The 24,599-nt window shown below is 39.2% G+C and overlaps 1 protein-coding gene across 2 annotated transcripts in view; it reads left to right on the forward strand.

Moving 5' to 3' along the window:
- Window positions 1-24,599, forward strand: part of SMARCC1 (SWI/SNF related, matrix associated, actin dependent regulator of chromatin subfamily c member 1) — a 123,730-nt gene that overhangs the window by 61,017 nt on the left and 38,114 nt on the right. For both annotated transcript variants that reach the window (XM_027957707.3, XM_042236316.2), the window contains 3 exons: window positions 4,661-4,919; window positions 5,622-5,783; window positions 23,620-23,675. In XM_027957707.3, coding sequence (XP_027813508.1) covers window positions 4,661-4,919; window positions 5,622-5,783; window positions 23,620-23,675 — 477 coding nt within the window. The remainder of the gene's footprint in view (window positions 1-4,660; window positions 4,920-5,621; window positions 5,784-23,619; window positions 23,676-24,599) is intronic.

Consider the following 24,599-nt stretch of genomic DNA (forward strand, 5'->3'; position numbering starts at 1 on the left):
CACTCCAATATTCTGGCCTAGAGAATTCCGTGGACTGTATATAGTTCATGGGGTTGCAAAGAGCTGGACATGACTGAGCGACTTTTACTTTCAGGTGATAGCTAGCACTTTTTAGTAGCAAAGTATTTTTTAAATTAATTTATTTTTGTCTGTTCTAGGTCATTACTGCTGTGGGGGCTTTTCTCTAGTTGGGGCAAGTGAGGGCTACTCTTCATCGCAGTGTCTGAGCTTCTCTTGTTGTGGAGCATGGTCTCTGTGTTGCCAGGGCTTCGGTAGTTGCAGCCCCCAGGCTCTAGAGCACAGGCTTACTAGTTGCGGTGCGTGCGCTCAGTTGCCCCTTGGCATGTGGGACCTTCCCAGACAAGAGATCAAGTCCATGTCTCCTGCGTTGGCAGGCGGATTCTTCACCACTGAGCTACCAAGGAAGCACTGGCAACAAGTTACTTTAAAATGAAAGTACGTGTGTTTTTTTGAAGACATACAGCTATTTTAGTAGACTACAGCATAGTGTGACTGTGACTTTTATGCACCGTAAGGGCCAGCATATCTGTGTGACTCGCTTTATTGCAGTCCTCACTTTATCACAGTGGTCCAAAATTGAAACTGCAGCATCGCCAAGGTATGCTTGTCCAGTATCACAGTAAACCTTGACCACTGGTAGTTTCTTAAAGGTTAGTTGGTGTGAAATCCGTTGGTCTCTCCTGTTGGACTAGTAATGGATCTTATACCCATGTATGATTACATAGTGTCTTTCATTGATAAGTTGGAAAATACTGGTTTTCTCATTTATGCAGATCTTCCAAATGTCGATGCAGTTTATTATACAATATCAAAAAATGCAAATTGGTCATATTGGTACCAATCTCATTAGGAAGTCTTTTAGAGAGTAGAACAAGCTTTCATGGCAGATGCATGATTTTCAGAATTGTAATTTTTCACTTAATTGTTGGCAACAGACAGTATTGTTTTCCTTGGAGTGATAATTTTGAGAATCATTGTTTATTTTTGAGAAAGTGTCTGCCAAACATCTGTGTCTGTAAAACTGTGGTGTGTTAGCGATTCGGTCTAGTAACAGTGATACTTGGAGAAGAGAGTGGCTACTTGAACTTGAAACTCATCACGCAAGTGCTTTTCCTTTAGATAGTTATCATGCTGCTAGAGTTGGTAGTCTTCCTGTTTACCTGGCATTTCATAACATCAAATACTGAAAACACATGGGCTAAGATAATTAGATTCAATAAAACCATTTTTACTATTTCATCCAGGAAATGTTTAAGTTGGCTTATGTGGTTTCTCCAAGTACATGGTAATGAGGACTTAAACGACCCTTAAGACATCTGGTGCTACTTCCTTGATTGACACTAAGGGGCCAGTGGTTTCCCCCCCGTTGCTTTTGTACCGTTGTGCACATGTCAACATAACAAGTAAGACAGTAATGTCCCAGTGTTATTATTTTGATCTCTCAGTTTCTGTGAAGGGGTCTGGTGCTCTGTGAGTTTCCAGACCACACTTAGGGATCCTTTGGGCCTAGGGTGTCGCACGTATCTGTTTTGCTCTAATTTGATTTTGTGAATTGTTCCAACAGTCATGGTTCATGAAAAATTTTAATGGTGTATTAACTTTTCTGTTTTCATTTTACCAGCCTCTTCTACTTTCCTTATTCTCTCTTCTCAGTCTCTTTTTCTCTGTGTCTGTCTATATTCAAAAAGATTGGTTCCTTTTGCGTTTTTACCACTATTTTCATTTGTTCTTGTCTGTCCTTTCAGTGTCATTGGTATGCAGAGAGCTTCTTTCCTGAACTCCTTTTTCTTTAATTCAGGGCTGTCTTGTCTAGTCATATCTGCTTGTGGGTATTGATTTTACCGTTCTCAGTCCTTGTGGGGAAATGTATGGGAAATGCTTTTGTATTGCTCATATAGAATCTGTGGGCTCTGGGAAGAGAGGCAATTGTGCAGTACTGCCTGAAACAGCATTCTCCTATCGGTTCTTTTCCTTGCTGTACATTAATACTCAGGAGTTTTCTTCTTTGTGTCCAACTCTTTGCAACCCCATGGGCTGCAGCACACCAGACCTCTCACTATCTCCTGGAGTTTGCCCAAGTTCATGTCCATCGCATCGGTAATACCATCCAGCCATCTGGACCTCTGGTGCCCTCTTCTCCTCCTGCCCTGAATCTGTCCCTGTATCGGGGACTTTTCCATTGAGTCGGCTGTTCGCATCAGATGACCAAAGTACTGGAGCTTCAACTTCAGCATCAGTCCTTCCAATGAGTATTCAGGGTTGATTTCCCGTAAGATTGACTGGTTAAGATTAGTGGATAGTAAATAAAGAGTGAGGTCAGAATGGCTGAGCTCCTGTTTACCCTCAACATATCCCACAAAGCCACAGATCTCCACACAATAGTGTTTTCTCTCCTGCAGCTGGAGGCTTTGCAACCGGTTGATTTTCCTTTTAAACATGCTGTTGAACCAACAGATGTCTGCACTTACCCAGAGGAATATAAAAGTCTTCCCAACAGCATTGTTGACTATTCACACCTTCTGTTTTTATCGTTTATTTATCGATAATTAATAGCTTAAGAACATGAAGTCAGAGGAAAATTTTTTAATCGATTTATAACCAAAAACTTCATCAATTTCACCGACAAACACATCTGGAAGACTCGTTAGAGTATATTATTGTCCATTCTCCCTCCCCCAAATCAGACCATTTTATCAGACATGCATATCACATAGGCTACTTAACCAGGTATCTTCCTGTGTAATTTTATATTACACTTCAGCTTCCAGTTGTCCTGAAGAAAGGCCTTTTAAAAAATTATGGGGTGTTTTCGTCTACACTCCTCAGCTTTCAGGATCTTACCGACCAGGGATTGCACCTTTGCCCCTCTCAGTAGAGTCCTAACCACTGTACTGCCAGGGAATTCCCCAGATTTTTTCATTTTTCTTTTAATGCTTGGAGTCATGGAAAGTGAGATTCCTTTCCTAATTTAGTTTGGCTACCTGTGATTAAATTCAGCACATTTTATTTGGTACTGTGTTTCAGGCACTGTGGCAGACAGATTGAGATATAGTGTCTACAGTAATTGAGTTCAGTAATAGTCTACTATGATAGAAACTGATTGAAACACGATTAGAGGTATGACGAGACACGTACAGAGGAGTGGCTCTGTAGCTGGCCTGGGTAGATAAGATATAATGGACAGCTTCCTGGAGTAGGGTGCTAGTATTGGTTCTGGTCCATGATATTTCTAGTACAGAACAAACTGTGCATACACACAATACTTAGGATGTGGGATCTGGGTATTCCCGGAACAGTAAAGAATGATGGTGAAGTGGAAGAATTAGCAGATCCCTGTCGTGTTTGACCTTAATTCCATAACATAATGATGAGAACTGAAATAGTTTTAGGCAGGCAAGCGACAGTCTCCTGTGTCACACGTCCAGCAACAGGAAGAAGGATGGATTGAAGGGTAGAGACAGGCAAGTCTAAGAATCCAGGTAAGCAGTGGTGAAGACCCCAGTGATGGCAGGAGGAGGTGTTGCGTAGTGTAAATGTCTGCTGATGACTTTTTTTCTGTATGTCACCCTTTTCCTTCGTGGAGGCCTGTCGCCATGTTGTTTTGAAAACCTCTCTTCATTCTGCCTCTCCTATGTAATGCTTCTGTTGGTGCTCAGGCTCAGAACTTCACTGCTTCTCAGCCTTGTGCTTTTCTGGATGCTGACGGTGGCTTGAATTCTGCATGTCAATTCCTTTGCTTTATTCTGAGAAAAAAACTTCCTGAACTTGCTTTACTTTTCTCTGGCTAAAGGAAAATGAACAAAGGAAAAAGCTTAAAAGTAAGCTCATCTGAAAAGGTTATGCTGGAAAGTATCAAGACAGTCTCTCCTGGATTTTGCTCAAACATGTCCTTTGAGTTGGTAATGCCAGCTAACCATCTCATCGTTTGTCATCCCCTTCTCCTGCTCTCAGTCTTTCCCAGCATCAGGATCTTTTCCAGTGAGTCGGCTGTCATATCAGGTGGCCAGAGTATTGGAGCTTCAGCTTCTGTCTGTCCAGTGGATATTCAGGGTTCATTTCCTTTAGGATTGACTGGTTTGATCTCTGTGCAGTCCAAGGGACTCTGAGGAGTCTTCTCCAGCACCATAATTCTTTGTAATATACACGCCTTTTACATTGTAACATGTATACTATCATGTAAGAATCGAATCGCCAGTCTATGTCCGACGCAGGATACAGCATGCTTGGGGCTGGTGCACGGTGATGACCTAGAGAGATGTTATGGGGAGGGAGGTGGGAGGGGGGTTCATGTTTGGGAACGCATGTACACCCGTGGTGGATTCATGTCAGTGTATGGCAAAACCAATACAGTATTGTAAAGTAAAATAAAGTAAAAATAAAAATTAAAAAAGAAAATAAAAAAATAAAATAAATCTCAAAAGAGAAAATATATATATACACGCCTTTTATTTGTTTTTCTTGACTGAGAATTTAACATAATAAGGAAAGCAATCAGATCTACCTGCTGTGAACAGTATAACTATTTTCATTACTGTTTTTAATTTAAAGCCCATCTAAAGAACAGTCGCAGGTTTCTGATGTCATTAAGTATTACTTCCTTGTTACCTGATAATTAAAGCTCCTGTTTTTTCCATCACAGGCTCTGGAGATGTATAAAGATGATTGGAACAAAGTGTCAGAGCACGTTGGAAGTCGCACTCAGGATGAATGCATCCTTCACTTCTTGAGGCTTCCCATTGAGGACCCATACCTTGAGAATTCTGATGCTTCCCTGGGGCCCCTGGCCTACCAGCCTGTCCCCTTCAGTCAGTCGGGAAACCCAGTCATGAGCACTGTTGCTTTTTTGGCATCTGTGGTGGATCCTCGTGTGGCATCTGCTGCAGCCAAAGCAGCTTTGGGTATGGACTTTCTTAAGCTGTCTCGCGAGTGTAACCATTTCAGAGCATGGTTTCATGCTTTCATGATAGTTTATCTCAGATTTAGGTGTTATCAGCTGTTACACTCATTGCAGTTTTATGTATTACCCCTTAAGGATAGTAGGTTATGTTTGCTAAATAAAGCAGTTAACATACAACATTTTTCAAACTATGAGCATTTTTTAAGAATTTAGAGGGACAAAACAGTGGTTTTTAATGGTATTTTGTGATTCATATGGATTTTTATACAATTGGTAAAAAGAGCTATTTAACATTCTTGGATTGCATGAATTCTAACTAAAACTTTCTCACACTATAGAATTCTTTCTTGACTTTCTGGTTGTTTCATCCTTACTGGTTTCTTGATTAAAATCTAAACAGCAGAGTTAGATGAAATTTGGACAGCAATTTTGATTGTTACTGATAGATATTTAAAGATCTAATCTCTTGTTTATATAGTAAGACTGTGACGCGTAAGGTAAGACATAGGAGTCATGGAATTGCCTCACTGTACACGTTTATTGACTTTGGCCTTCTTGACTTCCTGGGATAGGTCAGGTTGAGTCTTGAGAAAGGTCACTAGGTTACACACGACACACTAGTGTTGTGTCGGATTTCCTAGTTTACACTGAAGCAAATATTCACGCAACACTAGATCACTGTTCCATTTTTATTCTTACACAGAGGAGTTTTCTCGGGTCCGGGAGGAGGTGCCCCTGGAGTTGGTGGAGGCTCATGTCAAGAAAGTTCAAGAAGCAGCCCGAGCCTCCGGGAAGGTGGATCCCACCTACGGCCTGGAGAGTAGCTGCATTGCAGGCACGGGGCCAGATGAGCCAGAGAAGCTGGGTGAGTCCCTGCTGCCCCCGAGGACGGTTAATAGTGGCTGTGTTTTCCTGTCAGCTTGCTAGAATAATTGGGTTCGCTTGCACTTAAAAGTGGCTACAGTGATCAGTACAAACTTAGGCCTTAAAAGAATTTATGTATGACTTTTTAAATCTCTTCCTTTTGTGATATAATTTTTAAAAATTGTCTCCTGTTAATAAATCACAGTTGTGAGGTATCTGATGCCTGTTTTTAAATCTAGGTTTTGAGTGTATAGACCTAAGAATTCCAAACAGACTTTTGTGGTGGTTTTAATTTAGATGTTGCTGAGTAGATTGTTGTTTTGGGTTATTTTAAATTGAAATAAACTTCATGTGAAATTCTTCATTTTATTCACTTAAAATGCATATTATCCAGTGGCTTCTAGTAAATTCTCTGTGTTGTGCATTCATCACCACTGTCTAATCCCAGGACATTTTCCTCACCCCAGAAGAAATCCCATATCAATTAAGCAGTGACTTCCCATTCTTTCTCTCCTCAGTTCTGATAGCATTAATCTGCTTTCTGTCTCTATGGATTTGCCTATTCTGGACATTTCTTATAAATAGAAGCATGCTGTTGTGGCCTTTTGTGTCTGACTTCTCTCATGTAGTGTAATGCTTTCGAAGTTCATTCATGTTGTCCTGTAATTCAGTACTTTGTGTCTTTCTGTGCTCGATAATACTCTTGGGTGGATATACCACATTTTACTAATCCATTAATCAGTTCATGGCTGTTTGGTTTGTTTGTGCTTTTTATTCATTTGAATAATGCTGTTATGAACATTCATGTACATAACATTGTCTGCTTCTTGGGTGCCTAGGAGTGGAATTGCTGATCTTGGGAGATTGTATAATTAACTTTTGGGGGTGCTACTCAGTTGTTTCCACAGTGGTTTTACCTTTTTTTTTCCCCACCAGCAATGTATAAGGTTTCTGATTTCTTCACATTCTCACATAAATACTCGTTGTAGTTTTCTGAGGACCCTCCATACTGTTTTCTGAAGTGGCTATACTGAAATGTTTTTTGACTACTGATTCAAAATCTGTTTACTTGCTATAGGAAATTATTCTCTTTCTTTTGGGGATAGTTTTGGTAGTGTGTGTTTTCGTAGGAATTTTTAAGATTATCTAGTTTGCTCGCCATGCATGCAAAAAAAAATCATAAAACCAGAACTAGAAACAACTCGGATGTCCATCAACTGAATGGATAAGCAAAATGTGGTATTCAGTGGAATATTATTGGGCCATAAAATGGAATGAAGTATTAAACATATTCTGCATCATGGAGGTAGCTTGTAAACATTATGGTAGGTAAAAGAAGCCAGTGAAAAGAGACAGTATATTGTGTAATTGCAGTTATATGAAATGTTCCAAATAGGTAAATGTGTGAAGACAATCGGGGCTTCCCTGGTGGCTCAGTGGTTAAGAAGGAAACACGGGTTTGATCCCTGGGACCAGAAGATTCCCTGGAGAAGGAAATGACAACCCACTTCTCGAATGAGAAGTGTTCCTATTCTCACACTAAAGTGAAAATCCTGTTTTATATATAGTTATCAGTCGTGTATTTCCACTGTTTTTTACATTGTTCATTAATTTTTTCATTCATTATGAAACAATTTCTGATGAATAACTCAAGCTAAATATTTATTGCTGTCATCTTTCCTAATAGTTCTGTCATTGTCTTAGTTATATGAAATTTATATAATCTATGCTTCAGCTGCAATAGCTTTTTGTTTTTTTTTATTTATTCTTACAGAAAAAGATAATATGAAGTTAAAATTTAAATTGTCAGCCAGTATTGCACAGATGATACCGTTTGAACTCCTGGTGCTCTGTTGTAGGTGGTTTGAGTAGATGCTAGTAAGGTCTCTTCTAGCCTCAAACCTCACGGTTTCTGTGAGTTACCATAGGACCTAGCCCTGTTGTTTTCTCTGCTTTCTTTAAAGTATCAATCTAGCAGCTTTATTTTGCAAATATGAAAACAGATTTTCAGATTCATGAAACCTCTCACTCCAGCCCTAAGAACACATTATTGACCTAACTGTTCTTAATATTGGTTACTAATCCAGAGTATCAAGGCTTTGAATTAAAAAGTAATTTACAGTATCCACAGTATTTCTAAGTTTGAAAACACACTATTTTCTTTTCTGTTAGATGGAGACAGAAATTAGCAAGCCAGACCATGTCTCTGTTGCTTTTTGTTGATTCTACACCATGTGGCAGTACCCAGTTCAGGCCAGGAAAACCTGGGTCTATTGAATGCCTGGGAAAGGTCTTACTTTCCTCAACTTTTTTGTGTGTTTTTGGTTCATCTGTGGAGTCTTTTGGTTCCCTGTGGTCATGGAATTGAAAAGGGTTGGCAAAGCCTTCTTATTTGATTCAAAAAGTGTTTCTGTGCTTTGTGGTATCTGAGACATGCTTTTACATATAAATTTGTTCAAAAATTTTTGGTAGATAATATCATAAAGCATTAGTGGTTAAGAAACAGGTTGCAAAGTTGGCCATTTCTGGTTTAGTGGGATTTAAAAGAGGACTTCTTCCCCACAGCTCCCCCCAAAATCAAACAACCTTAGTCTTGTGAGGCTAGATTTTTCTGATTCATTAGTGAACGTATGGTTTCTACAGTGTACAAAGCTTGAATCAGACTGCTGCAGGAAGTACTGGCGACTCCACAGGGTGATTCTTAGAATGACATGAACTGTAAGCTTCACTGGTAGTACCTGGAGGTAGCCTTGCCAGCTAACCTCTTTGAAGTGCAGTGTGTACTCAGTAGTTGCAGCAGCAGAATTTGGGTCCTTTACCATTTAATAAGACCGTGATACTGGGAAGGATTAAGGGCAGGAGGAGAAGGGGATGACAGAGGGTGAGATGGTTGGATAGTATAACAGATTCAATGGACATGAGTTTGAGCAAACTCAGGGATATATATAGTGAAGGACAGGGAAGCCTGGCGTGCTGTAGTTCACACGGTCGCAGAGTCAGACACGACTGAGTAACTGAACAACAATAGCCACCATTTAATAAGGTTAGGGAAAGAGCCAGGATAATGTGAATGTTTCTAAATGAGTCATGAACAGAGTACTATAACTAATGCTGGCCTATCACAGCTAAAGTGATTTATCTTGGGCTGTGACTAACAGAATAAATTACGAAATAGCAAGTGGTGCTCCTTGTAGAGTTGACTCAGCAAAGTTGTAGTGGGGAATCAATAGTATGCGTCCTATCTTTCTGAACCGCATACTAAGTTCAGAGTTCAAAGAAAGGAAAAATCAAATGTACATCTAAACTTACACTTTTTATAACAAAATAGTGCTTTATACATAGCACACAGATTTGAAAATAGAATGACATAGGTTTTCCTTATCAAGATAATATCATGCTTGGGTGGTACATTAGTCATACTTTTTATTGTGATACTTAATTTGCAGTTGCACTAATGTGTACTGATGATGATGATGAAACAATACGGGGAAAAATGTTTCCTTATGGAATGTAAGACTCTGGATTTCTCTCATTAGCTTATCTAACTTTTTTTTTTGTTTGTTTTTATTTTTGGCTGCCCTGGGTCTTTGCTGCTTTGCACAGGCTTTCTGTAGTTGCAGCAAGCAGGGGCTACTCTCTCCTTGTGGTGCGCACACTTCTCCCTGCAGTGGCTTCTCCTGTTGCGGAAAGGCTCTGGGTGCACCAGCTTCAGTAGTTACAACATGGGGGCTCAGTAGTCTCAGCTCGCAGGCTCTAGAGCATGGGCTCAGATAGTTGTGGTTCATGGACTTAGTTGCACCACAGCATGCAGAATCCCTGAATCAGGGATTGAACCTGTGTCCCCTGGATTGGGGGGCGAATTCTTATCCACTGTGCCAACAGCGCAGTCCCTTATCTAACTTTTTATTGTGAATTGCAAGGGAGTATTTGGTGAAATAAAAGTTAAGATAAATGAACACTAGGTCTGGAACACAGTATTTTTCATTTATTATGTGAATTTCATTTGTTACAGTTTCTCATGAGAATTGTTTAGTAAAGAAGTGTCAGCTTAGGATTTTGTTCAGTTTATCCTCTTTAACGCTCTAGTCATTGATTAGTATATACTGATTTTTTTTTTTTTTTTTTGGTATGGGTTTTTGTTTGACCAGAGACCGTTTTAGGAATAGAAAAAATGATATGTGATACCTTTTTTATTTAATCTAAAAATATCATGAGATTTTATTTGCTTGTGGGAAAGATGGGAGAAGTTAAGACAAAAGAAATTTTAATCATGGCTTGGAAGTCACTATAACTATACAACATTTCTTTCTGAGAACCCGTATTTTTTACACATTTTATAGGGTTGTTTTTTTAAAAAATATTTTTGTTTTTATTTATTTCACTGCAGTGGGCAGGTCTTAGTTGTGGCTTGTGTGATCTAGTTCCCCTTCTAGGAATCAACCCAGGCCCCCTGCAGTGGGAGTGCAGAGTCCTATCCACTGGACCACCAGGGAAGTTCCTATATAGGACTTTGGTCATTTTAGATTCTTTTCAGAACAACCCTTTGGAGAAAGTGGCATTGTTTTCGTATAGGAGCGAAGGAACTGAGGTGTTGGCAGATGACATTGGCATGCTTGTAAGAGTGGACTAGAATTTGAACCTAAATATCTCTGACCCTTCCTTCTTTCCTCAACCTCTTTGCTCTGTAAACTGTATAGGTATGTTTGTGTATTTTTCATTCATTAAACAGGGATCATTAAAGGCCTAATGGCTCCATCGTATGTTTTGCCTTATATAGTATGGCAAATACTATGGAAAAAGACCCAGGCCCTCCTGAACACCTAGGCTCTACAGAAGGAGTCAGGCAGATGTACTGGGAAGAATTCAGTTCACTTCACTCACTCAGTCACGTCTGCCTTTTTGTGACCCCTTGGACTGCAGCACGGCAGGCCTCCCTGTCCATCACCAACTTCCGGAGTTTACTCAAACCCATGTCCATTGAGTCAGTGATGCCATCCAACCATCTCATCCTCTGTCATCCCCTTCTCCTACTGCCTTCGATCTTTCCCAGCATCAGGGTCTTTTCAACTGAGTTAGCTCTTTGCATCAGGTGGCCAAAGTACTGGAGTTTCAGCTTCAACATCAGTCCTTCCAGTGAACACTCAGGACTGATCTCCTTTAGGATGGACTGGCTGGATCTCCTTGCAGTCCAGGGGACTCTCAAGAGTCTTCTCCAACACCACAGTTCAAAAACATCGATTCTTCGGCGCTTAGCCTTCTTTGTAGTGAAACTCTGACATCCATACATGACTATAGGGAAGAGTGTCTGTGGGTGATTCATCTGTACTGGAGTAAGTATTAAGAAACACACAGAAAAATTCAGTCAGTGTGATTCAGTATATGAGCATAAAACATAAGCATTCTTGGATGGGAGATCAGTTTTAAGCTAGACTGTAGGCCCCACCCACCCACCTTTTTCACTCAGAGATAAATGAAACTGTAAATATGTTGTGTTATCATGGTGTCTCATTGTGTTCTAGGTGTTGGAGTACTGGTAAACAAAATCGTCCAAAATTCCTGCCCTTGTGGACTTTTATTTTAGACGTGGAAGATGGAATTAGAATATATAAATTAAATGTAAATACATAGAGTGTGTTGGCCGGTACCTGGCATCATGAAAATCAGAGCAGGGACTCATCGATAAAAGTGAAGTGTGGGGAATTGCAGTTTTAAATGGTTAGCGGAATGAATGTCTCACCATGAAAGTGACATTCGGGCAGGGATATAAGTGGAAGGTAAGGAAGGGAGCTGTGTAGACGTCCAAGATCAGAGGGTTCAAGGCATGGGGTGCAGCCAGCATATAGGCCTCTGGACAGGAGCTGCCTGCTATATGGAGGAATAGCAAGAAGAATCACAGACAGGTAGCTGTATTGCAGGGTAGAGGAGGTCAGGGGAGACTATGAGGGGCCTTGTGGGTCTTTGTAACAGTTTAACGTTTGCTTGGAGGTGGAGCCAAAGGAGGGATTTGAGCAGAAGAGTGTCAGGGTGTAACCTGTGTTTTAATGTTTCATTCTGTTAGGCTGAAAATAGACCCCATCTAGGAATTGTTAAATTGATGTATTTTTGTAATAATTATGTACTGTGTTTGAATATTAAGATTATTTTATTTTATCACCACGCCTTTTATTAAAGAACTCCTTTTTTTTTTTTTTTTAATTTGACCTGGAAATAAAACAGAATTGGCTTTCTGATCATCTCTTTATTTGTAGCCAAGCATACTGAAAAGTTGATAGGATAGCACAGTGTAGTCTCCTATGCCTCCCAGTTAGGTTCAACTTTGCCATTTTAATCTATTTAGGCATCTAAATAAATAATTTTTATTTTATTATCTTTATGAATTATTTCAAAGTAAGTTGTATACATCATGATTCTTTTCATCCCCACTAAGTAACTCAGCATGTGTCTCCTAAGAATAAGGACATTTTCCTAAATAAATATTGTAATACAGTGACTCTTAGTCACTTAAGGTCATCAGCCCTTCCCCTTAGGGTGTTGGAATGTGCATGTATATTCAGGGGTCAGGCAGGAGTCTGTTAAATACATATTATTGTACCCTCCATTTGTATTGCCTAATTTGAAGGCAAATAGATGTGGAAACAGTAGATGACTTTATTTTTCTGGGCTCCAAAATCACTGCAGATGGTGATTGTAGCCATGAAATTAAAAGACACTTAACTCCTTGGAAGGAAAGTTATGACCAACCTAGACAGCATATTGAAAAGCAGAGACATTACTTTGCCAACAAAGGTCCATCTAGTTAAGGCTGTGGTTTTTCCAGTGGTCATGTATGGATGTGAAAGTTAGACTATAAAGAAAGCTGAGCACCAAAGAATTGATGCTTTTGAACTGTGTTGTTGGAGAAGACTCTTGAGGGTCCCTTGGACTACAAGGAGATCCAACCAGTCCATCCTAAAGGAGTTCAGTCCTGAGTTGATTGGAAGGACTGATGTTGAAGCTGAAACTCCAATACTTTGGCCCTGATATGAAGAGCTGATTCTTTTGAAAAGACCCTCATGCTGGGAAAGATTGAGGGCAAGAGGAGAAGGGGACGACAGAGGGTGAGATGATTGGATGGCATCACCGGCTCAATGGACATGGGTTTGGGTGAACTCTGGGAGTTGGTGATGGACAGGGAGGCCTTGCGTGCTGCGGTTCATGGGGTCGCAAAGAGTCGGACATGACTGAGCGACTGAACTGAATCTGTAGTATGGGTTTTACTTTATTTTATTGTTTTGCATGCTGACTAGATTCACTGTCTGTATCTTAATTCTGGTTTAGGGAAATTTGAAAGATTAAGTTCATTGATGCTTTTTCCTTATTATTGACTATGCTTTTGGGGAACTTGAATCACAGATATTATTATATATAGTGTTCAGAGAAGATTCTTTTATATCAATGAGTGAATTGTCCCCTGAGCTCCTGAATGCCTTGTGAAATACTGGATTCAAGGAGTGTATCTTTAGCCATTTGTCACAGCTCTGTGTAGAAGAACTCAACTCATTATTCCTAGGTTTTGAGAAGGTTAAGAACTAGTCTAGTCCATCAGGAGATGAAGAGCACACTGATAATAATAATGTTGAAAAGATCACTTTCTAGGAACATAAAGCCCAGAAGTGACTGTTAAGATTCTTGCCACAGATACTGTTTATAGCATATAAATAGCCTCATTCTTCTCACCCTGAGGATTCCCATAACGTCTTTAAAATCAGGCTCTTCTAAAACACCAGTGTGTGAGACCATGCTAGGCTCGTGAACCTAAGGAAACAGGAATCAGTATCTGATCTTCAGGCTGCGTCATGTGGAGTGGACTTCTCTGTTCTCTTTGTCACTGTTATATTTTAAGGGCTCTTTCAGATCTGTATCAAGAGGCATTGAAATAGAGATTCAGACTTCTGAGCAGCTCAGAATAGGATATTTAACCTCTAAGGACTATCCAGGATTTCAGTGACTTATCTAATGACTCATTCAGTAGATGATAGGACAAGAATTTTTAGGAAGAAATTGGCTTCATGTATATTATTCTCTGCCTTTAGGTGATTTGTAAAAATCAAATCCCATATTATGCTTAGTTGATATAGCTCTCTTGCTATGAGGCGGTTATGTAAGACAGGTAATGCTAATAATTGGGGCTGTATTTTATGATGAGTTACATAAACATAGAAAAATAATTCATTATTGGAGAATTTGAGATAAAATGAAATAGTATTGTTCGAGGAGGACTACAAAGGAAGTGATATAAGAAGGAACACAATGGGTTCTGTAATTTTAGACTAAGAAAGACTTCACAAAGAAAGTAGAATTTGAGCTGAGTATTGAAAAAGAGGTTTAGAATGTCACTGAGCCAGCTTGGAGCAAATATAATTTTCTGTGCTGTAGAACAACATGAACAAAGGCCCAGAGATAGAAATGGAAGGTGGTTTAAAAGGTGAGAAGTAAGCCATGTTGGCCATAATGCAAAATTCAAATAAGGGTGTAGAACGAGAACAGCGTGCAGAAGCTGGAGTGAGGTGATAGAGAATGACACAGGCTCATGAGCTTGCGTGGGCGGTGTTGCCAGCTTTATGGAATGTTTGGACTTTAATACAGGGAATGACCTGATTATTCTCCCAGAAATGTGCCTACTGTGAGTTCTGACCATGGGCCTCATTTTTCCCTTCCCTGGGAAGACAAAACTTATTGGAATCACATTTCTAAAATTTTTTGTCTCAGGACTTTTTAAACTATTTAAAAATATCAAGGAACTCCAAATGCTTCCATTTATCTGGATTGTATTGTTGATATTTTTTTACTGTATTAAAGATTGAAACTGGGGAAGTTTCTAAAACAAAATGATACATAGGTGCACATTTCTGTAACTACCTTCATCATGTAGCATCTGGAAAGTCAGATTCCACACTTAGATGAGAGTGAAAAGGGAAGTAACATCTTTGTGTTGCTATGTAAATAGTTTTGACCTTGGGAACTCCTAGGGTACCTGGACCACATGTTGTGACTCAGTCACTGAATTAAATAATGATCTTGTACCTGAAGAATATTCATGGTGGGAGAGGGGACATTATTATAAAAAGAAAAACAGTTATAAGTAGAGGCCCATGTGGAGGAAGCGCAGTTACTTATACTTCATTCAGTTAGGGAAGGCTTCACAAAGGAAATGACCTTGTAACCAATAATGAAAAAGGAAGGGGTGAACATAGGTGGCATATTTTGAAAATAATACAAGAAATCTGTGGGGAGCAGAGTTCCTGGTCAAGTGCATCTGTGGAGGTGTGCGACTAGTTTTGAAAGGCTTTTACCTCGTAGACTTTACCTTGTAGAGAAGAAGGCCAGAGTCTCTGTAGAAGTAACATTGTTCTATCAATTCTAGAAAGTGACTGTTGACAGTTTACAGATGATGTGTAAGAATGTTCTCAACAAATAAACGTCATTCTTTTCCAAGGAGAATCATGCCTTATTTATAACATACTTTATTAAAGGCAGGTATTTTGCAAAAATTTAATTCTTTCCTCAAAGCTAACTTTTCCAGTTCCCTCAAGACTTTAGGAAATGGTTTCTTTATCTCTCATTTTGGTTTTGCTAAGCATGTTGTTTATGGGCTTCCCTGGTGGCTCAGCAATCAGCCTGCAATTCAGGAAACCTGGGTTCTATCCCTGGGTCAAGAAGATCCCCTGGAGGAGGGCATGGCAACCCACTCCAGTATTCTTGCCTGGAGAATACCGTGGACAGAGTATAGTCCATGGAGTTGCAAAGAGACACACGACTGCAGCGACTGAGCATGCATGCACTGGTGGCTCAGATGGTAGAGAATTTGCCTGCAGTGCAGGAGACCCAAGTTCGATCCCTGGGTCTAGAAGATCCCCTGGAAGAGAAAATGGCTGCCCACTCCAGTATTCTTGCCTGGAAAATCCCATGGACAGAGGAGCCTGGTGGGCTACAGTCCATGGGGTTGCAGAAAGTTGGACACAACTAAGGGATTAACACTTTCACTTTCAAGCATATTATTACTAGACCAAAAAGTACACCTTGTGGAAGCTGGGAGAAAGGGGTGGTGACTGGGGATGAAATTGTCCTGGACTAGTGGATGAGACCATTTCTCTGAAGATGTTCTTACGGATGCTGGCTAATTTGCTTCTCACCCTTGGTTGAGGTTCATTCAGAAGTTAAGGAGGTATGTGTATGTTAGTCACTTAGTCTTGTCCGACTCTTTGTGATCCCATGGACTGTAGCCTTTCAGGCTTCTCTGTCCATGGAATTTTCCAGGTAAGAATACTGAAGTGGGTTGCCATTTCCTCCTCCAGGGGATCTTCCCAACTGATTGATCCTGGGTCTCCTGCATTGTAGGCAGATTCTTTACTGTCTGAGCCACCAGGGAAGCTCGGTGGAGGTACAGTAGTTATCTATTGGTACAAAACAAATTACCACAAAATTAGTGGCTTAAAACACAGTACATTTATTATCTCCTAGTTGCTGTGAGTCAGAACTCAAAGTCTATGCATAGCCTAACTTGTCCTCTGCTGAGGATCTCAGAAAGCAACAATCAAGTTGATGGTGGAGCTACATTCTCCTCTGGAGGCTTGACTGTTGAATCCATCCCCAGGCTCACTCTTGTTCTCAGAATTAATTTACTTACGGTTGTAGACTTGAAAGCCTTGGTTTCTTGCTGGCTGTCAGCCGGAAGCTTCCCTCGGCTCCTAGGGCCACTGAGGACTTTTTGCCATTGAGGCTTCCCCTGCATGGCAGCATAGTTCATCAGTCCAACAAGGAGTCTCCAGAGTGAGTCTGGTAACAACACAGGGTCTCGTATCATTTAACATTCTGTCACTCTGGCTATGTTCTGTTGTGGCTAGAAGTAAATCACAGATGCTGCTCACACTTGGAAGGGATTTATACAAGGGCACGAAAATCTCAAGGCAGGGATCCGATGAAGCCATTCTCATATGTCACCACCAGTGCCCCTCAATTCCCAACATTCAAGTTGAGACCTTGAGAGTCTGGCAGTGTCTCCAAGATTATCTTTGTTCATAAGCAGGGCTGTTGTATTAGGATGAATTTTCTATCACAGAAGTTTGTAAGCTCTTCCTTTACAGGACCTTTACTTTTACTGCCTTTGATGACAGTTTCTGTTGCAACTACTCAGTTCTGCGTTTGTGGTGCAGAAGCAGCCATCAGTTCAGTTCAGTGGCTCAGTCGTGTCCAACTCTTTGCGACCCCATGAATCGCAGCACGCCAGCCTTCCCTGTCCATCACCAACTCCCGGAGTTCACTCAGACTCACGTCCATCGAGTCAGTGATGCCATCCAGCCATCTCATCCTCTGTCATCCCCTTCTCCTCCTGCCCCCAATCTCTCCCAGCATCAGAGTCTTTTCCAATGAGTCAACTCTTTGCATGAGGTGCCCAAAGTATTGGAGTTTCAGCTTCAGCATCAGTCCTTCCAAAGAAATCCCAGGACTGATCTCCTTTAGGATGGACTGGTTGGATCTCCTTGCAGTCCAAGGGACTCTCGAGAGTCTTCTGCAACACTACAGTTCAAAAGCATCAATTCTTCCACATTCAGCTTTCTTCGCAGTCCAACTCTCACATCCATACATGACCACAGGAAAACCATAGCCTTGACTAGATGGACCTTTGTTGGCAAAGTAAAGTCTCTGCTTTTGAATATACTATCTAGGTTGGTCATAACTTTTCTTCCAAGGAGTAAGCATCTTTTAATTTCATGGCTGCAGTCACCATCTGCAGTGATTTTTGGAGCCCCTAAAAATAAAGTCTAACACTGTTTCTCCATCTATTTGCCATGAAGTGATGGGACCGGATGCCATGATCTTCGTTTTCTGAATGTTGAGCTTTAAGCCAGCTTTTTCACTCTCCACTTTCACTTTCATCAAGAGGCTTTTTAGCTCCTCTTCACTTTCTGCCATAAGGGTGGTGTCATCTGCATATCTGAGGTTATTGATATTTCTCCTGGCAATCTTAACAAATGAGCATGGCTGTGTTCTGATAAAATTTTATTGACAAAAGCAGCCAACGTTTGCTGACCCCTTGTCAGTTGGATTGATCAGATATCTCTTGAGTCGTTAGTAACATAAGAGAGGGGGAGCCAGGCAGGTCATTTTATAAACTGATCTGGTCCTTTACAGAAAAGATCACATGGTGAGGGGGAAGTCACAGATGACACACCAGATTGCGAAAGATCTTTGGCAGCCAGGGAAGATTGAGAGTCCTTTGTTGTCACTGAAGCAGCACCAGAGGCCACTGAAAAGCTCACGTGCAGCCAACTGAGCTTTCTGATTTTACTAATTGCCATTGAACACTTACTATGAGCCAGACAGTTATTAGCATTTTACATGAACTAATTAAATCCGTAGGTCCATCCCTGTGAAGGAAATAATACTCTTCTTTTGTGTATTTGCAAACTTAAGCCACTGTCGGCTAAGTAGCTTGCTTGGTGTTACTTGAGCTGGTAAATTGTCGGGACAGGATTCGAGCCTAATTAGTGTGTATCCAGAGCTTATCCTATTTTTCTAGAGCAGGGTCTTGGGCCACATCCAGGTTGCCACCTATGTTTATTTAGCCCACAATATATGACAATGGTTTTTACGTTTTTAAATGTTTGGATGAAACCGAAAGAATAATATTTTGTGATACATAGAAATTATATGATGTTTAAATTTCAGTGTTCATGAAGTTGTATTAGAACACAGCCACGCCCATTCATTTCCAAGCTGCTTTTGTAGCTGATTTCTGCTGCTATAGCAGAGTTGAGTAGATGCCACTAAGACTGTAGGGCCTGCAAACCTGAAAACAGTTACTGTCTGACCCTTTACAGAAAAAGTTTACCAACCCCTGATCTGTTGCTAAGAGCTAGTTGTAAACTGTGATGTCGATATTTTCCCTTGGCTGATGCAGCATTAAGTATCTGGTCAGAGGAGTTTTTTTTCTTTATCTTTCTGTCTTTGGTCCGTGGCTCACTAGTTTATGTCAAGTGCTTTCTTGTAGGTTGGGAATTTTCTTTTATCCATTCTAGTATTTTTAATTAACTCTGCAGACATGGGTGAGGCCATATATTTGTAGGGAAAGGTTCTTTACCTTCTAGTTGATCGGCAACAGGATGACATTAAGGGATATGTGAACGGCTGCAACCTCTTCAGATTTTACACCTCTGACCAGATCTCAGACCAAGACAAAGTGCATGTGTGCACATGCTCGCTCTCTTTCCAGGAAGATTTCTAATAGCCACTGTAACAAAATGTTTTATAGACTAGAAACCATTACTCTTCCACATAGCATCCTGAGAAGTATACAGCTCATAATTAAACTCTTAATAAACATCTCCTTAAAAGTCTGAACACTCATCTTCAGATAGTCCCCCTTACAGAGAGTCTGTTTCTAACTCTACCATCCTTTTATGAATAGGTATTAATATTATATTAATATATTGTTCATCTTGAAATTATAAGAGTTGATATCAAATTTGGCTTGCTTTACAGTAGAAAGAGTATGTTCTCTTTTTAGAATGCAGACCTATAGATTGTGATTATTTATTTCAAATGTAGATTACCTTCATTAAAAAAAATACTGCCTTTCTCCCACATAGTACTTATTCAGTATGTAATTAAGTTGATCCAGCAAAGGCGGCTTAATGCACATTCAATTAAAAGTAACTTTTGAGGTTTTAGGGTTTAAAAAAGCTCCATCTGCATTTGCTTTTTTGTTCACATCATTTTATTATATTTTAATGTATCTTAATTCTTGTTACATATTTCATCTGAACTAGGAATTAGAACATTACCTGTAGTTGTTATTTCCCTTGTACCTGATGTTCTCACTTTCCTACTCCCAGGGCTGAGAATCGTGAGTTTTTGAGTACTGTTCAGCTGTACACATACATACAAAGTTTTCCTTAGATATGGTATTGCTTTAAGTGTAGTTGCCACACTGTGTTAAGGTGATTGCATCACTAATTCAGTTGTCATTTTTTCATAAAGTGGATTTCTTAATAAAGGAAAGGAGAGAAGAGAATTGAACATTTTTGAACAGTGAACCTTGAACATTCTTGCTTAACTTATTTTGTTGTGAACTGCTTCTGTGAGTAGCACTGTTTTAGGAAATTCCTAGTTTCTCCCTAAAGTTGACCAGTAACACTTGATCCATTACCTTCCTAGTATTCGATTCTGCTGATGTAGCAGGTGTCAATGATGTTCCGTTATGGTTTTTAATTACATTTCTCTGATGACTGCAGTATCTTAAATTTATCAGTCATATGTCATTCTGTGGAGTAACTGTTCTTGTCTTATACTCACTTTTCCATAGTGTTTGCCTTTTTCTTTATAAATCTGAGGAACTAATCTAGTTACTGTGAGGCATGTGTTAGTTACTTGTTCTTTTTGGTATCTCAATGTAAACAAGTCCTTTATTTTCATTTTAATAGTTTTTTCTTCTATTTTATGGGCACATTTTATGTTGTGATTAAGAGATCATTCGGGGGTTTTTTTAATGTGTCTTTATCTAGAATTGATTTTTTTTTGTTACCATATTGCAATGCAGTTGATTTTGTATGTTAATTCTATAGCTAACTTTGCAATGCTGTCTTTATTTCTGGTAACTTTCCTGCAGATTCTTCTAGGTACATCGTTTTATTTTCTGCAGATCATAATTATCTTCTTCTTTCCTTTCTACCCCTTTTTTATTTCTTTTTCTTTATTGACTGCCTAGGCTGTGACCTCTATGGCAATGTCAGAGGAAAGTAGTATACTGGTATTCATGTCTTGCTCTTGATAATAAATGGAATACTATAGGCATCTCTTCTTGAAGAAGGACATATATTATAGGATTATCGCTGACTGTTTTTGGGGGGCTCAGGAACTTTCCTTTTATTTTTAACCTTTGTCATAAAAGATACTGACTTATCAGATACTTTTATGCATATGAGCAAATAAGTTGATAGAAATAATAATGTTAAATCACTCTTCTGTTATTGTCATATTATTTTTTCATAATATATTACCTTTTTAAATACACTACTGTTTTCTGGTATTTTGCTTTGGAGTTTCTCATTTGTGACTATGAATGAGATTTAGCCTAGGGGCCTGTATAATATTCCTTATCTGTTGTCTGTATTCAATTTGTGAATCAAGGTTATTACTGGCCTTATAGAATGAGTTAGGAGGTATTCTGTCTTCCATATTCTCTGGAAAAATTTATGAAGATTAGAATCATTTTTTTCCCCTAAATATTTGGTAGAATTCCCTAGTAAAAACATCTGGACCTCTGGTGTTTTTGTCTTAAGTTTTTAAGCTTTTTCAGTTATTATACTTCTTCTTCTTCCCAGATCTGTTTAGGAAAATCAGTTTCCTCATAATTTGTTAATTTGATCTAGTTTTTCTGTTTTATTTGGCATAAACTTTTTTAGAGTAGTTTGTCACTTTTTTTTTTTTTAAGTATAGTCAATTTGCAATATTAGTTTCAGGTGGATAGCATAATGATTCAGTATTTTTATAGCTTATAATACTTTACAGTTATTATAAAATATTGGCTATGTTCTCTGCTATATAATATATTCTCTTTTTTGCCACTTAATTTTTAAAATTGAATGATATTTGCTTTACAGAATTTTCTGGTTTTCTGTCATACATCAACAAGACTCAGTCATAGGTACAGCCATGTCCTCTCCTTCCCAACCTCTGTTCCATCTCTTTCCCCATTGCAGCCTTCTAGATTGTCACAGAGCCCCTGTTTGAGTTCCCTGAGTCATACAGCAAATTGCCGTTGGCTGTCTATTTTACATACAGTGTTACAAATTTCTTTATTACTCTGTCCGTCCATCTCACCCTCTGCCTTCTCCCCTTCCACCGTTTCCATAGGTCTGTTCTCTGTGTCTGTTTCTCCATTGCTGCCCTGCAAATAAATTTGTCAGTACCATCTTTATAGATCCCATATATATGTGTCAGTATACAATAGTTATATTCTTTTTCTGACTTACTTCATTCTGTATAAAAGGGTCTAGGTTCATCCACCTTACTAGAACTAGGTGACTCAAATGTGTTCCTTTTTATGGCTGAGTAGTATTCCACTGTATATATGCACCAGAGCTTCCTAATCCATTCATCTGTTGTTGGACATCTGGGTTACTTCCATGTTCTAGCTATTGTAAATAGTGCTGCTTGTTGCTTATTTATTTTATATATATAGTAGTTTGTGCTCTTAACCCCCTTCCCCATCTTGACACTCTTTCCTTCCCTCTCCTCACTGGTAACCACTAATTTATTCTGTGAGTCTGTTTCTGTTTTATTTTTTATATTTCTCATATAAAAGTGATAACAGAATATTTGTCTTTCTCTGCCTGGTTTATTTCACTAAATGTAATGCCCTCCAGGTCCATCCATGTTGTTGCACAGTGTGAAATTTTGTTCTTTTTATGGCTAAGAAATATTTGTGTGTGTGTGTGTGTGTTCCACATCTTCTTTGTCCATTCATCTTTTGTTGGATACTTAGATTGTATCCATATCTTGGCCACTCTAAATAAGGTTGCTCCAAACATTGGAGTGCTAGTGTCTTTTCGAATTAGTGTTTTCACTTCCTTAAATATTTACTCAGGAGTGGAATTGCTAGATCATATAGTGGGTTTTTGTTGTTGTTTTTGAGGAACCTCCCTACTGCACTGATTTACATCCCCACTGACTATGTACTAGGATTCTCTCTTCTCCACATCCTCGCCAGCGTGTGTTAGTTGTAATCTTTTTGATGAGAGCCATTTTGACACATGTGAGATGATACCTCATTAGGATTTTTACTCTCATTTCTCTGAAGATATGCAACTTTGAGCCTCTTTTCTTGTGTCTGTTGGCTGTCTGTCTGTTTTCTTTGGAAAAGTGTTTATGCAAGTTTAGTGCTCATTTTCTCATTGAATTATTTGTGTTTTTTAAAATATTTAATTGTATGAGCTGTTTATATATTTTGAATATTAACCCTTCATCAGTCAATATTATTTGTAAATATTTTCACCTCTTCAGTTAGGTTGCTACCACTTCTTTTTTGACCTTTGCTTTTTTATCAATAGTTCTGGCCTTTCTTCCATTTTTAATATTAATTTCTGCCTTCCCTCTCTTTTCTTGATCTGTCATAGAAGAGATACCTTGATTCTATTTTATAAACTGTTGTATTTTTGTTTGTTTGTTATATCTTTAATTTTTTTTGCCCTTGTTATTTTCTGCCTACCTCCTCTATTCTGTTTTTCTTTCTTTTCTATAAAGAATGTACAGCTTATAGACTTTGACCATTATTTCTTTTCTAATCTAAGAATAAAAGGCATATTTTACCTTTTCCCATAAGTGGTATTTTTACTGAATCTCAAAATTACATTTCCAAACACAGAGAAGTGTGTATTTTAAGCTTCTGATTTCATTGCATTGTGGTAACAAAGACAACTTTAACTTAAAAAGTGTTTTTGAACTTTTAATTTTTATGTGTACAGAAAAATGGAGACCCACAGTGGGCAGTTCAGTTCATTTTCACGCATTAAACACACTCATGTAAGCAGCCCCAAGATCAAGAAACCCCAAGCCACCCTTGAACCCTTTTCCTGCCGAACCACTGTCCTGATTTCTAACACCACAGATTACTTGCACCTGCTTTTGAATTTTAAATTACTAGAATCATAAAGTATGTGTGGTTTTATGTCAACCTTTGGTTGTGAGATCTGTCCATTATACTGTGTATAGCTGTATTTCAGATACTCTCAGAATTTTATAATAGTTTTTACTTTTTCCCCACATTGTACTATTTGTTCTTATTCCTTTGTTTGTAGAAGGAGCTGAAGAGGAAAAAATGGAAACAGATACTGATGCTCAGCAGCCTGAAAAGGTAAAATGTCAGTCTGTTTGAATTCTCCCGTGACAGAAAAGCCATAGAGAGCACAGTCTTTCACACAAAGCAGTTTGGGTTTATTTTAATCTTTTGAGTCCCTCTTGGGACTATAAGTGATTCTGTCAGCCATTTTCACTTTCCTGGTTTAAGGTGCAGTTCTCATAAGACATAATACAGGACATTTTTCATCTGTTTTATTTAGTGAGGATTTATCCACTCTTCAGGTTCCCGGTGGGCTTCCGTGGTGGGTCAGCTGGTAAAGAATCCACCTGCAATGCGAGAGACCTGGGTTCGATCCCTGGGTTGAGATGATCCCCTGGAGAAGAGAACGGCTACCCACTCCAGTATTCTAGCCTGGAGAATTCCATGGACTGTATAGTCCGTGAGATCACAAAGAGTTGGACACGACTGAGTGACTTTCACTTTAGTGAGGATTTATCTATCCGCTCTTCCAGCTTCTGCTTCTATAATTCTTTCAGACAGAGTTGGGGAATGTGAATACAAGAGACTATTTAAAACTTAAAACTATTGAATTTTGTAGGGTTTGGGTTCTGTACTTACGCTGGAAGAGAATTAGAGAGTATTGAGGAATTTTCTGGGAGTCTTAGCTGTCAGCAGAAAAAAATTTGGAAAACTTAACAAGAAGGTGACATTTGAAGTATGTTTTAAAGAGCACATAAAATTATAACGCTTGAAATGAAGAATGGGGAATCAGATATTCCAAGTGGCAGTGGAGGGAGAGACACTGCAACCAGTGTGCAGAAGGCATCCAGGTGCCCAGCATGTTTGTGTCCTGACCCCTGTCTCATGAAGGCTGTAAATGTGAGGTAAGCCAAGCAGAACAGAATTGTCAAGCCTCTTCAAGATCAGGATACAGAATAATCAGTCAGTCACTGTTTAAATGAAGCAAGGATTTAAGGT

Source organism: Ovis aries, chromosome 19, assembly GCF_016772045.2.
Source record: "Ovis aries strain OAR_USU_Benz2616 breed Rambouillet chromosome 19, ARS-UI_Ramb_v3.0, whole genome shotgun sequence".
Classification (NCBI taxonomy): Eukaryota; Metazoa; Chordata; class Mammalia; order Artiodactyla; family Bovidae; genus Ovis; species Ovis aries.